Source organism: Amblyomma mixtum, chromosome 10, assembly GCF_055824585.1.
Source record: "Amblyomma mixtum isolate Tamu chromosome 10, ASM5582458v1, whole genome shotgun sequence".
NCBI lineage: Eukaryota > Metazoa > Arthropoda > Arachnida > Ixodida > Ixodidae > Amblyomma > Amblyomma mixtum.
This window is the reverse complement of record NC_143021.1, coordinates 49,430,243-49,444,385: the sequence shown is the minus strand read 5'-3', so window position 1 is coordinate 49,444,385 and position 14,143 is coordinate 49,430,243. Positions and strand designations below refer to the sequence as shown.

The window sequence follows — 14,143 nt, the reverse complement described above, 5'->3', positions numbered from 1 at the left end:
AGCGAAAGAAATGACATTGGTGCACCAAGGATAGCTTGGAAACAACGTACAACTCGTGCGATTATTATGACATTTTGCAGTGTTCCTAAACTTCTATGTACGAGTGTGCGGACGTCTGCCGATTTTCGTAGGTATATATTGCCACCTTTCTTCAAATGAATCTGTTGTAAGTCCAGCGCCATGTTTGTCTCCTCCTCTTTCTAGTCCAGTTGTGTAGCGCTGTTTCTTGTCACTACGTCAATGCCGCGACTCCAGCAGTGCTCTCGCCGAGCTCCCCTCGTGGCCTCGCTCCACCAGCCTAACAGCGACCGCGAAAAAGTCAAATGTGGCGTTCCCAGGATCGTCGTCCCGTCTTCTATCACTGTGGCGAGGCGGGAAGGGGAATGACTGCATGAGATAGTATCTCACCTGTCGTCGCGCCAGAATCACATCACGTCAGGCCGCCGGGAGGCTCGATCCCCGTCGCCGAGGCGCTACTGTTCCCCAAGCCCCCGTCATGCCGCAGGCTACTCCTGACGCCGTTTTCCCAGTCCACGCCGGGAAAACTTATTCCAGCGGCCTTGGAAGCAAGGCCGCTGATTCCAGGACTTGTGAAGATCCTCCTGCGCCACTACCACGCCACGATGTTTCTCTGGAAGCGAGTAGCGACAGCATCCGACGCGCTACCTCCGATTTCTGCGGTAAAATTGATGGAGTAGACGTGACCGCTTTGCTGGACACTGGTGCCGATTATTCTCAGAATCATAATCATAATCATGTCTATTTAACATCATGTCGATGTTGGGTGCGTCGACAAAAAGCCAGTGAAAGGCTTGACGAGGCCGACGCACCCCACAGAGGCATTGCAGTGGTACACAAACTTCAGAGCACCTTCGACGAACAAACAAACAAACGAACAAACAAACAAAAATATCAGATTTGGCATTAGGTGTACATCAATTAGGACTCCTTATTTAATTGATGCGGGAGGGTGTAGCTCAGCATTCGATAGCCGTAATCTGTTCGCATCCTAGGTAAATACCATTTGGGTGTCGCTCGTGTAGAGCACTTTGGCTCTGCATTGTAAAACTGTCAGCTTTACCATAGGACAATTATTTTATTAACACTGGATTTATAACGCCGTAGAAGAAAGTTTTGTGCAGCTGAGGTAAGCGCATGATTCGAAGTTCATTGAAAATCGGTTCAGTGCGTCCTAGCCGAAGATCATTGATAACATTTCGTACAGCTTTCTGTTCAAGGAGATACAAGCGGTTAATATTGGGGAAACACGTGGTACCCCACACTAAAAAGCAATAACTTACAACAGAGGAAAACAGCGCACTATACAACATCTACTTAATACTCTTCGGCATGAAATATCTCAATCGACACAAAATACCGACTACCTTTGACAGCTTGTTCATCACCATGTCGACATTATCATTCCAGCTCAAACTGTCATTAAATATAACACCTAAACTTTTAACCGCTGGGACTGTTTCGATAAGTGATTTACAGGTCCTTAAACTGAGTGGTGGTAGATTTGTCAACTTGTTACGAGGCCTGAAAAGCACAGCTTTCGTTTTTGCAGAGTTTATGTTTAATAAATTATTTTGAGACCATTCATGGATTGACTAAACATTTTGTGGCTGGTTTCTCGAGATCCGGCAACTGTGCAGCTCTAAAGAATAAAGTGGTGTCGTCAGCGTAAATAACAAATATTCAAAGATTACTAATGCAGACGATGTTGTTAACATAAATAACATACAGTAATGACCCCAAAATACTACCTTGCGGAACTCCTGAAACTATGCGCCTAATATCAGATAAATTATTATCTATTTTTACTTGTTGCGATGGAGAACACTAAATTAGACTTATGTCAAGAAACTGTCCGCGGAAACCGTAGTGCTCGAGCTTAGTCAACATTATTTTGTGATTTATGCGGTTAAACGCTCTTGAAAAATCGATGAATATACCAAGAATGAGAAGTTTCTGCTCGAAGGACTCTAAAATTAGCTCTTTCTGTGTTAGCAGCGCGGTTTCCGTCAAACAGTTCTTCCTAAAGCCATGCTGACTGGGCGTTATTATGTTATATTTGTCACAAAAACTAGATATTGGCTTGAACAAATTTTTTTTCAGAACACTTCAAAAAAACAGGTAGAATAGATATCGGAGAAACTGTTCTTATCTCCACCTTTATGGATAACTGTGACTTTGGCAAAGTGCATTCTGTTAGGGAACACTGCGTGTCCGATACAGCTATTGAAAATGAATTTTTACATTGGACTACTTACGACATCGACATGTTTCACTGGTGTAATTTTGAGGTCATCGATGACAGACGACTTGCTGTTACATAAAGCTAGGAGATAATTATTGATTTCATTTGCGTCAGTTGAAGAAAAGAAAGCACTGGAAACAACCCGCGAGTCGAGACAATTAATATGCAAAAAATTGTAACTCGTATCTGCCTGAGACACAAAATAATTATTCAGATCGTTAGTAAGTACAGGTGAATAGCAAGCTTTGCCACCCGATTCATGGCCGATCCCCCAGTGTGGGTATGTGCCATCTCTTCAAAGGCTAACAACAACAGCAACAACGACCGCTCGGCTGCCTAGAGTTGTGTGGTGCGTAATATTCGTGACCATATTACCACCAGTCTTTCATCGAACATGCATGCTGTATGTCAGCAACAATGCTAACGGAACGTTAGGCTGTCTTTAACTTCAACTATCTTTAATGCAACTTGAAACAGCACCGACCTCACTAAAGCTTGCCCTATACAAAGCGCCTGTCCTTCAAAAACTGGGATATGCCTGTGCCATATGGGACACTTCTCATTCCAAATCTCTCCCTTTTCCTTGAAAACGTTTATAACCGTGCAGCCCAACTCTTCTTTGCCTCCGTGAGTTTTGTCTTGAGTTCTCACTACTGTCTTAGGTTCAGTCACGTTGCCTGCATACTTGCTGACGATCGTTGACCATTAATTACTGTAGTTATTCTAATTTTTTTCATGAGCACAAGTGTTCGCGCCCGTTTTTGCTGTTTTCCACACTACCTAATTTCATTCTCTATATTATATTCGCCTTGAATGTGCGTATGTTATGTTGCTCTGCCTTTACTGGGCCTCCAGCATCTCTCAAGCTACCCTTGTAGATATTCGCCTGAGTCCCATTCCTGTATGCCAAGAAATTAACTTTCTTCAGTTCAAATTGAAATTTTAGCGTTACGTTCATGAATAAACACTACAAAAGCCTGAATTTTCACTAGTTCGTATGCACTGTTGCATATTTTTTTCTTATAATATACCAATTCAATCATTCCCTGAAAGAATATTTTTTCACCCCGCCCAGTTAGATCTCATCTCCCAACAACCATACACAGAAAGTTGGAGTACCATCTTGCCGCACTAATTTGAACCATGCTTCTTTTATACCAAGAATCGCCTCTGAATGGAACCCTCTTCTGCCTCCGCAACCTCCATTCGTGACACCGCTAATTTAAAGATCGCCGTTCACTGCAGCTTCTAGTTTCATTTTTGTTTTGTCCTCGACTACAAATATGAAAATTTCACTACTCCTCTCTGTTGTGCCCACAGGCCGTGAATGTGCTATAACAAATGATGAAAAAATGAATAAATAAATAAATAAAAAATAAATTTCAAATAATTACTCTCTTAACTTGCCGTTAATAACACGATATCAGAAGTTAAAAAAAATTGCTTATGCGCCTTGGTTTCTTGGCTGCTGGCTTCTGTCATGCACTATAATCCCATAATAGAGAATGGCAAATTCGCCCCACCTTATGCCTATTCTTCTAGTTATTCCCTTCTTGTTGGTCGAATCTGCATTCACTGCATGTCGTAACTAGGTCTTCCAAGATGTACCAATTACAAAACTTCGCTGCCTATCGTAAGCTTCTGCACCTTTCCGAAGCAGCCGGCACAGGACTGGGACAATTGGAGAGATACGGGAGGCCTTTGTTGTGCACTGGGCGTGCTTAAGCTGATGATGATGAGCTGATGAGCCTTGCCGCTGCTTGTTGGGTTCTGCTGGTACACGATCGTGGCTTTAGAAGTCACCGAGACGCGCGGTGCAACGGCACAGCACATATTCTTATCAAGACCCCCACCTCCGTCCTTCAACAGCTTACACCAACCATCCCTCCCGCCCAGCACACTCCACTACCTCAAACATCAACAGAAAACATGGAAGAGTCCGTCTCCCAATCCCCACCTTCACCCCCACCAAAGAAAAAACGAGCAACAGAGCCCCCACCCGTTACCCAGACCAACCTGACATCCCTCGAGGCCCGCCTGGACGCTAAACTCGCTGAGATGGACGCGCGTCTAGAGGCAAAATTTTATCACCTCATCGACCACCTCTCCCAACGGTTCGAGCAACAAATTGAAGCGGCATTTGCGCGCATGGTGCACACCCTAGAGATGAGCCTTGCCAGTACGACGCCCGCCTCCAAACAATAGAGCAGGCCCTTCCCTCGCTACACCTCAATCCGCCACATCAATCCCACCCACCTACCCCACAGAACTCCCCAACCAACCCACCTACCCTCACCCCACCAAAGCTCCAGTATGGCGGGGCTACCTCCTAATTCCTTATCAATTCTTCACTGGAACTGCCGCCGCTTCCGGGGCAAGCGCGCACCCCTCCAACTCCTCCTCCCCACACTTCCCACGCCCCACATCCTTCTCCTTCAGGACACACATAGCCCTGCCACACATCCTAGCTACACATCTGCTCACTCGAACGCCACGAATACACCCAGGGCGTCCACACTCATAAATCGCTCCATTGCACACCAAACCCTTTACATCACCTCCGAGACGCCCTGCGTAATTACAGAAATCATACGAGATACACACTCAGTACCATCGATTTTTGTCGCCAATATATACCACCCACCATCTCACCCGATGGCTTCATTGGAAACGCTGCTGCGAGATCTCCATCGTCTTGGAGGCAAGCATCCATTGATTATCGGAGGGGACTTCAACAGTCAGCATACTGACTGGGGTTACCGCACCACCACTGGATGAGGCCGGCGTCTCTGGTCCTTGGTACAAGAGCTCCGCCTCACAATACACAACAACTTTAACACCCCCACGAGGATTGGTAACAGTGTCAGCGCGCACACCAGTCCGGATTTGACACTGAGCCGCAACCTTGTTGGAATTACGTGGACCACAACGCGTCATGCATTAGGAAGCGATCATTATATCCTCTCCGTTACAGTACCGTACAAGCAAAAACAGGCCCGTCACCTAACACACAAAATCACCAACTAGGATGCTGTCCGCTCCACACGGGCGGCCCTCCCTGACGCTCCCATTATAGACATCGACCAGTGGGTGGCATCACTCATGAACGATGTCTCCACACACACGCGAAGCCGCCCACCCTCGACAAACGCCTGGCCCACCTGTGGGAGGCCCACCATAGCATCCTAGAGCACTGGAAAGGGCAAAAGCTCAATCGAACCCTTAAAAAGCAGCTGGCCGCGCTTCACACACAAATTACTGAGCACGCTGAGGAGCTCTGCCGATCAAACTGGGGTCAGAGTTGCGACAGTTTGGCTGGCAATCTGTCCTCCAAACGTAGCTGGCAACTCCTCCGTCACTTAATTGACCCCACGCAACACCACGTCACACGCCTCATACAGAAGACCGACCTTTTTCCTGACGCAGTCATTAATATACTTAGAAACACACATACAACTCCCGGTACCTCAAACCCCCTGCCCCCCTATACAGGCGCGCCGAATGCCAACCTCGACGCAGAGATCACAGAGGCAGAAGTCAGAGCGGTCCTCCTGACTCTCCGTTCTAACTCTACCCCAGGAGTTGACCGGATCTCTAATGTCATGCTCCGCAATTTGGACGATCAATCGATCGCCCAGCTCACGGAGTACTTCAACAAATGCTGGCAGGAGGGCACTCTTCCCCAATCCTGGCGTCACGCCAAAATTATATTCATACCAAAGCCCCAAAAACCATTTACACCCTCAAATCTCCGTCCCATTTCACTAACCTCATGCCTAGGCAAGCTTTTCGAACACGTCGCACTCGCTCGACTCACCCAACACATGGCGGAGCAAGACCTTTACCCGCACAGCATGGTGGGCTTTCCCCATCTGTCAGCACAGGACGCCATGGTCCAACTCACGCAGGACATTTTCGACCCCCTCATTCCGGGTCACACAAAAGCTGTCTTAGCCTTGGATCTCTCCACGGCCTTTGATCGCCTGGACCATCAAGCGATCATGGCGGCTCTCTCCCCCTTGAACATAGGTTAACGTATGTACACCTATATTCAAACACTCCTTAATAACCGCACGGCCGAAATTCACTTCGGTCCCCACATATCCCCCCATACACCCTTAGTGGGGTCGGAACCCCCCAGGGGTCCGTCCTCTCCCCTTTCCTCTTCAATGTCACTCTCATTCCCCTTGCCCACAAGCTACAAACCATCCCTCACCTTTGGCATACACTCTATGCCGATGACATCACGCTGTGGACCACCCATGGCAGTGATGGAGACATAGAGAACACCCTACAGTCCGCAGCTATCCTCACCCAAACGCATGCGCAGAGTATCGGACTCTCCTGCTCACCGGAGAAGTCGGAGCTCCTCATAATCCGCCCCACAACACGAAACTGCCCCACAGCCCCCATCACCATGACACTGGAAAACCGGCCCATCCCGGAGGTAAACACTCTCAGGGTACTTGGCCTTCACATCCAGAACAACGGGAAAAACACACTCACCATACGGAAACTCAAGTAGACAACGGTGTCGATATCCCACCTAATCCGCCGCGTTTCTGCACACCACCGGGGCATGAAGGAGCATGACCTATGCCGTGTCATTCATGCCATCGTCATCAGCCGCTTTATCTTCACGCTCCCCTACCTGAAACTCCAGGCTGGGGAAATCTCCACCCTGGATGCCATGATTCGAACAGCATTTAAGACAGCACTACGCCTACCCCAAAATACCTCAACCGAAAAACTCCTTCAACTAGGCCTACACAATACGATAGGGAAGCTTATCGAGGCCCACCGACAGACAGAATACATACGTCTCACGAGAACCACCACCGGGAGAGACATCCTCCACACCCTCGGTGTACGCCTACCAGTCACGGATCCCACACAGCTTCAGGTCCCCCGCCATATTCACCGCGAACTACTTATCAAACCTCTCCCCAAAAACATGCACCCCACCTACCACGAACCCCGACGCAAAGCTCGCGCTCGGGTGCTCCACAAATACTATGGCGCGGAACCGTTTGCCATTTGGGTGGATGCTGCATGCACAGGCGAAGACGCGGTTGTAGCCATCACAAACCCCTCTTTCCAGCCGGTTGCCACCCTTCACATATCCCTCGCTGCCACTTCTGAGGAGGCCGAAGCGGCCGCCATTGCCCTGGCCATCACACACACGGAGGCTCGATATATACTGTCAGATTCTAAAACTGCCATACTAAATTTTGCTCGCGGGAGAGTTCACGTCCCTGCATTTCGCATACTGGACTCCCTCGCCGCGCACCCGTCTCGCCATGTGGAGCTGATATGGGTGCCTGCCCACTCCGGGAATCCCGGAAACGAGGCCGCCAACGCTTTAGCCCGAGCTTCTCTCAACCGGGCACCGCGGCCTCCGACCTGGGGTTCTCGCGGGAGCGCATGCCCTCATTCAGTGAAATGACGCAGGCCAGCAAAGCCGAGCGTCGGCTCTACCCCCCACCTCATCCCTCTCTCGACAGTTACCATCAGACACTTTGGAGTCGGCTCCAAACACGCACTTTGCCCTCCCCTTATATACGCTCGCGATATCACCCAGTCCACACGAACCCTTCCTTTTCCCTCTGCCACCACCCCAGAGCCACTCTCGACCATATTCTTTTCCTCTGCCCGGCGGATCCTCCCCCGCAGGGCCTGGAGCACCTTACCACTTGGGAGGATAGGGAGACCCTACTGCGCTCCGAGGACCCGGTCAAGCAAACCATCGCCACATGCCGGGCTGCCAGCGTCATGAGCCTCCGGGACATGAACGTTTGAGTGCAGTGGGGCCGTGCGGGGCCCAAGGACCGACGTGTCCAAAACTCCCTTGTTACAAATAAAGTTCTCATCATCATCATTTAACAGGAACAGAGCTGCGGCGACAGTTTCCTCTCAGCTTTTACAGTGAAGCTTTCCATTTCAAGTGAAAATATTCGCGCAGAATTATGCGCATGGAAATTAGTGGAAAGTGTGCTCGGAAACCTGCAGCTGGATGCGAAAATGACCCACTGTGTTGTAGGTTGGTTTTGTTCATTGGTGGATAACGCATGCCTTCGTGGCTTACCACGCAGCTTCGAAGCTATCCAGTGTGTTGTGGGTTGGTTTTGTTCATTGCTGGATAACGCATGCCTTCGTGGCTTATCACGCAGCTTCGAAGCTAGGCGCGCATAGAGCAAACTGATGCTTTTCCCGCCGTCTTAGCCTTTTCTCGCCGAGTTCACGGGAACGTTTGTTGACAGCAGCGTTTCTCGCGTTGTGAGCCCTATTGAAGCGAGTGCGTTGGTCATAGTGCACGGGTGTTCGAGTATAAACGGAGCCTTGCTGCCGCCTTTATTCGAAGATTACCCTCGTCGACGGCTGCGCAGGCTTGTGTCCAAGGAGGGTGCCACGTACGCGTGCAAGATCATCTCCAAGGAGAAGTCTTCTATGATCTACCGGGTCAAGTTTCTACCCCGCGAGCTCAAGATCCTCGGCTCGACTAGGCACCCGCACATCACGCAGATCTTCACCATCATTGAGGAGCCGAGCAAAGTGTTCATCATCATGGAAATGGCCTGTGGCGGGGACCTCCTGGAAAAGATACTGGTGCGTCGCGCGTACCATGACCGCCGCCTTTGTACTTCAATGCTGCTACTGCGGACCGAGAGGAAACGAAACGAGGAGACACTAGCGTGGGTGACTGTCGTGCCAGGGCGCGAATTAAAAATGGGTGGAAACCCTTCTGTAACTGCGGAAGACGCTTTTTTATACTAAATTGAATTACTGCATAAACCTGCTTGACATCTCTCAAACGTCGGTTACCTTTGTTCGATAACACAGATGCGCGGAGGAATTCACTTCACAAGCCTCAAGTGCGGTGCCAACCAGTTTTCCAATCGGCATGCCGCCGGGCTGCTGCGCGGAGGGACGCTAGGAAAAAACGGGTCTCTGATGTTTGCATGCGAAACACCATTCGGTTCGTTGGTGGCCCTTGTGCGCTCAAATAGATCTAATGAATGAAAAAATTTGAACAAAATTTTTAAAATTTATCCAGTTGCCACGGAAAGGATACGCAGGTCAGGTCGGGCGGTGAAAGATAAAACCAGGCCGATAATACTTAAACCACTGCACTACCGAGACAAAGTTAATGCGTTGAGAAATTGTCGTAAGTTAAAGGGTTCTAATTACTCGATAGGCGAGGACTTCTCGGTACGTGTGAGGGAAGTAAGAAAAAAGTTATGGAACTGGGCAAAAGTGAATAAGGATGAGGGAGACAAGGTGTCATTAACATATGACAAACTACGCCTAAATGGGCAATTATACCGCTGCGATAACAGGAAAGGTTCCCAGCAAACCAAAACCTCTCAAAGACGTCTAGCTAGACGTCTCTGTTTTTGGTTTTCTGGGTTGTCCAGTACGCATGGAACTTCAAACTTACAATACTGACAGCCAAAAAACCATGCTAGAAAAACGAGGCGATGTATGAACTGACATCATTGAAAGCCAAAAAAACACGCAACAAAAACAAGACGAGGGACCGGCATTACGCCCACGTCGGCCACAACATGATCGCAATAAGGGAGTAATTACTCATTGGCATCCACCCGAGCGCAGCCATACGGCTACAATGGAAAGCTACAATGGAACAATGGAAAATGGAAATGGAACAATGGAAAGTGGAAACAGTGTTGGTCAAATGTTTAGGGGAATCCCCCAAGGTGTAGTAGATTTGTAATAGCCGTATGTAGCCGTATGGCGACGCTCGGGTGGCTGCCAATGAGTAATTACCCCCTTATTACAAATCTACTCCACCTTGGGCGATTCCCCTAAACATTTGACCAACACTCTTCCCACTTCGAGTTATTGATCAATTCGCTCTCGCCCTACCCGGTTAGCTCAATTGGTAGAGCGACTGCTCCGGTGAAGCGGTGGTCCCGGGTTCGAACCCCGGACTAGGACGAATTTTTCTTTAACTACGAAGTTTCTGAGGAAGCTGTATAGCTTTCCTTTGTAGCCGTATGGCTGCGCTCGGGCGGATGCCAATGAGTAATTACTCCCTTATTACAAATATACTCCACCTTGGGGGATTCCCCTAAACATTTGACCAACACTGTTCCCACTTCGAGTTATTGATCAATTCGCTCTCGCCCTACCATAAGCTTGCCGTCCCGGTTAGCTCAATTAATAGAGCGACTGCTCCGGTGAAGCGGTGGCCCCGGGTTCGAACCCCGGACCTGGACGAATTTTTCTTTGTTTCTGAGAAAGCTTTCCTTTGTAGGTGTATGGCTGCGCTCGGGTGGCTGCCAATGAGTAATTACTCCCTTATTACAAATCTACTCCACCTTGGGGGATTCCCCTAAACATTTGACCAACACTGTTCCCACTTCTAATTATTGATCAATTCGCTCTCGCCCTACCATAAGCTTGCCGTCCCGGTTAGCTCAATTGGTAGAGCTACTGCTGCGGTGAAGCGGTGGTCCCGGGTTCGAACCCCGGACCAGGACGAATTTTTTTTTAACTACGAAGTTTCTGAGGGAGCTGTATAGCTTTCCTTTGTAGCCGTATGGCTGCGCTCGGGCGGATGCCAATGAGTAATTACTCCCTTATTACAAATCTACTCCACCTAGGGGGATTCCCCTAAACATTTGACCAACACTGTTCCCGCTTCGAGTTACTGATCAATTCGCTCTCGCCCTACCATAAGCTTGCCGTCCCGGTTAGATAAATTGGCAGAGCGACTGCTCCGGTGAAGCGGTGGTTCCGGGTATGAACCCCGGACCAGCACGAATTTTTTTTTAACTACGAAGTTTCTGAGAAAGCTGTATAGCTTCCCTTTGTAGCCGTATGGCTGCGCTCGGGTGGATGAAATTGAGTATTACTCCCTTATTACAAATCTACTCCACCTTGGGAGATTCCCATAAACATTTGACCAACACTGTTCCCACTTCGAGTTATTCATCAATTCGCTCTCGCCCTACCATAAGCTTGCCGTCCCGGTTAGCTCAATTAGAAGAACGACTGCTCCGGTGAAGCGGTGGCCCCGGGTTCGAACCCCGGACCTGGACGAATTTTTCTTTGTTTCTGAGAAAGCTTTCCTTTGTAGGTGTATGGCTGCGCTCGGGTGGATGCCAATGAGTAATTACTTCCTTATTACAAATCTACTCCACCTTGGGGGAGTCCAATAAACATTTGACCAACACTGTTCCCACTTCGAGTTATTGATCAATTTGCTCTCGCCCTACCACAAGCTTGCCGGCGAAATGAGAGAGATGACATCTAAATGGCGTGGGCGCGACCATTCAGTGTTCGCGCGTGCCAGGGTATGCAATGTTTTTCTAGCAGCAAAGATAATGCACATCTTGCAGGTGTTGTACTGTACACGGGTGAATATACAGAAGTTCCATCGCATCTTTACGACATTTATATGGCAGTCCAGTTGGGAGAGAACCTCCCGAACGAATCTTTTCTGGAGAGTCGCCGAGGTGGGTCTGTCCCTCTCTCACTTGTTTTTGAGCCAAGTGGTCATGCGCTTCATGATTCTCCGCGAAAGAAGAAACCCTTTCCTCCAGTGTTTTGTTCAGTTTATGTTGCCAAATGCACTCCCAGACTTTGTAATCTCCTCTGCCGGAGGTGGTCGCTACAGTGTGTCTCGTTACCTCCATGAGGTTGTCGCATTTTATCGATTCCTTGTCACCCGTCTTTGCAGAGAATATTTGGCAACTGTGAAGAAAAGGCAACTAAGAAAGACTTATTACACGTCCTTTTTCCCGCTCCCTTGTATCGGTCGGCCTTTGGGGCCTCACCGGGACAAAATGTGTTAAAGAGGGTAAGAAGAATGTGGGTAACGCCTTCAGCAAAAACTTTCTTCTTTCAGCTGGACACAGGTACCTTACCTCTAAAAGCTGGTTACATGAAAGAGACATATAGGTCCCGTGGGGCACCATTGCCTTCTGTGTAGGAAGGAGGAAACAATTGACCATGTTTTTGTCGACTGTAATAATGCAATCTTTTTTTGGGACGTGTTGCAGCGAACCATAAAGAAAGATTTTCCGCTCACTCCGCACGGCATTAGGTTTCTGCCTGTCGAAGACGATGGAGCTCCCTATGACACCGGTTTTCTGCTTGGCTTGCATGCAGTGTGGCGTAGTGCCATGGCATATCGCCATTGCGATCCTGCAGCCAGATCTGTGTATCAATATTTTGTTGAGAGTGTCCTCAAAATTTACGATGTGTTAAAAGACCGAGGTTTTGACGAAGAAATTGTATCCCTCTTCCAGAATCTATCCCAACTGAAGAAGTTGGAATGGTCGCTGGAAGCGAGGAGTTCTGTAGCCATGTAAATAGCCATGTAAATAGTCACATATGTTGTAATGCACTGTATTCCCACGCCTTTGAAGGCAATAAAGAAAAAAAAAGTCCGAGTTAGCTCAATTGGTAGAGTGACTGCTCCGGTGAAGCGGTGGTCCCGGGTTCGAACCCCGGACCAGGACGAATTTGTCTTTAACTACGAAGTGTCTGAGAAAGCTGTATAGCTTTCCTTTGTAGCCGTATGGCTGCGCTCTGGTGGATGCCAATGAGTAATTACTCCCTTATTACAAATCTACTCCACCTTGGGGGATTCCGCTAAAACATTTGACCAACACAGTTCCCACTTCGAGTTATTGATCAATTCGCTCTCGCCCTACCATAAGCTTGCCGTCCCGGTTACCCAAGATCCATTGGGTTCCTTTCTGCGTGCCGGATGAGACCCCTCGAAAGGTCCTGAGTGTGTTTGGGGAGGTTATCGACATCCGCTTGGAAGAATGGCGTGCGAGTGGTTTTGAGCTTGCGGAATCGACGACCCGTGTTGCTCGCATTGTCCTCAAGGAAGATGTCACCCCGGATTCCCTCCCGGACCTTTTCAAACTAGCCGACGGCCCTGCACTCGTTGTCGTGCCCGGGCGGGCGCCGACTTGTCTGCGGTGCAAACTCAAGGGCCACATTCGCCGGGAGTGCCAGACGGCAAGATGCAGCAAATGTCGTGCCTTTGGACATGAACGCATGGATTGCGTTCGTACGTACGCCGTCGTAGCCGGGGCAACCAGGTTGGCTGAGGAGACCAGCCACCTGATGGACGAAGAGGAGGCTGAGAAGGCAGCTTCCTCGGAAGACAGGGCAAAAGGCAGTACAGTGCAAACAGCGAGCGGCGAGGATAAAGCGCCAGCCGAAGTCTTGCCTAACGAGGAAGGGAAAATTCAGGCAAGCACGGCTGCGGTGAAAGAGCCAGCAGCGAGCCAAGGTCAACAGCCGGGGAGTGCCGCAGCTGCCCCACCAAACGAAGCTTCGAGCAGTGGAATTCAAGGAGCTAAAGCACAGGATTCCGGGAAAAACGACACCGACACCACAGACGCCATGGACGCCCAGCCAGCGTCGACAAAGAGGCGCCTGGAGAAGGCGGAGGGTGCAGTGGGGGAGCAGCGACTCAACCAGCTCGAGAACGAATGGAAGGTTGCAAGAGGGAAGAAAGGGAAATATGTGCGCCCTTCCCGTGAGTCATCGCTGTCGCGCGTCGACGGCGACTCTTCCCTGGAATCGAGCAGGAGTTGTGCAGGCGAGTAATCGCCTTGCTTTGGGTGAGCCCTCGCTTTCGGAATGGCTCCTGTGCTCGCGCCTCTCCGACTAGCCACACTGAACGTGCGCGGCCTCGAAAGTAAGAGGAAGCAGTCCCAACTGAAAATGCTAATGGTGGATAGGGAGCTGGATGTAGTCGCGGTACAGGAGACAAACGTGGAGAGCGAGGGCCGCACTGACTGCATGGTGAGCCCGTTCCGTGGACTTTATGATGTGTGCGTCAGCCACGCTGTTGGGACATCGGCCGTTTGATGTTTGTTTTTAAGGAAA

At 49.4% G+C, this 14,143-nt stretch overlaps 1 protein-coding gene across 1 annotated transcript in view; it reads left to right on the top strand.

The window, feature by feature from the left end:
- Positions 1–14,143, top strand: part of LOC149325737 (testis-specific serine/threonine-protein kinase 3-like) — a 203,828-nt gene that overhangs the window by 5,110 nt on the left and 184,575 nt on the right. Inside the window, exon 2 of the mRNA XM_089562739.1 lies at positions 8,650–8,869. Within this exon, the coding sequence (XP_089418865.1) occupies positions 8,650–8,869 (220 nt within the window). The remainder of the gene's footprint in view (positions 1–8,649; positions 8,870–14,143) is intronic.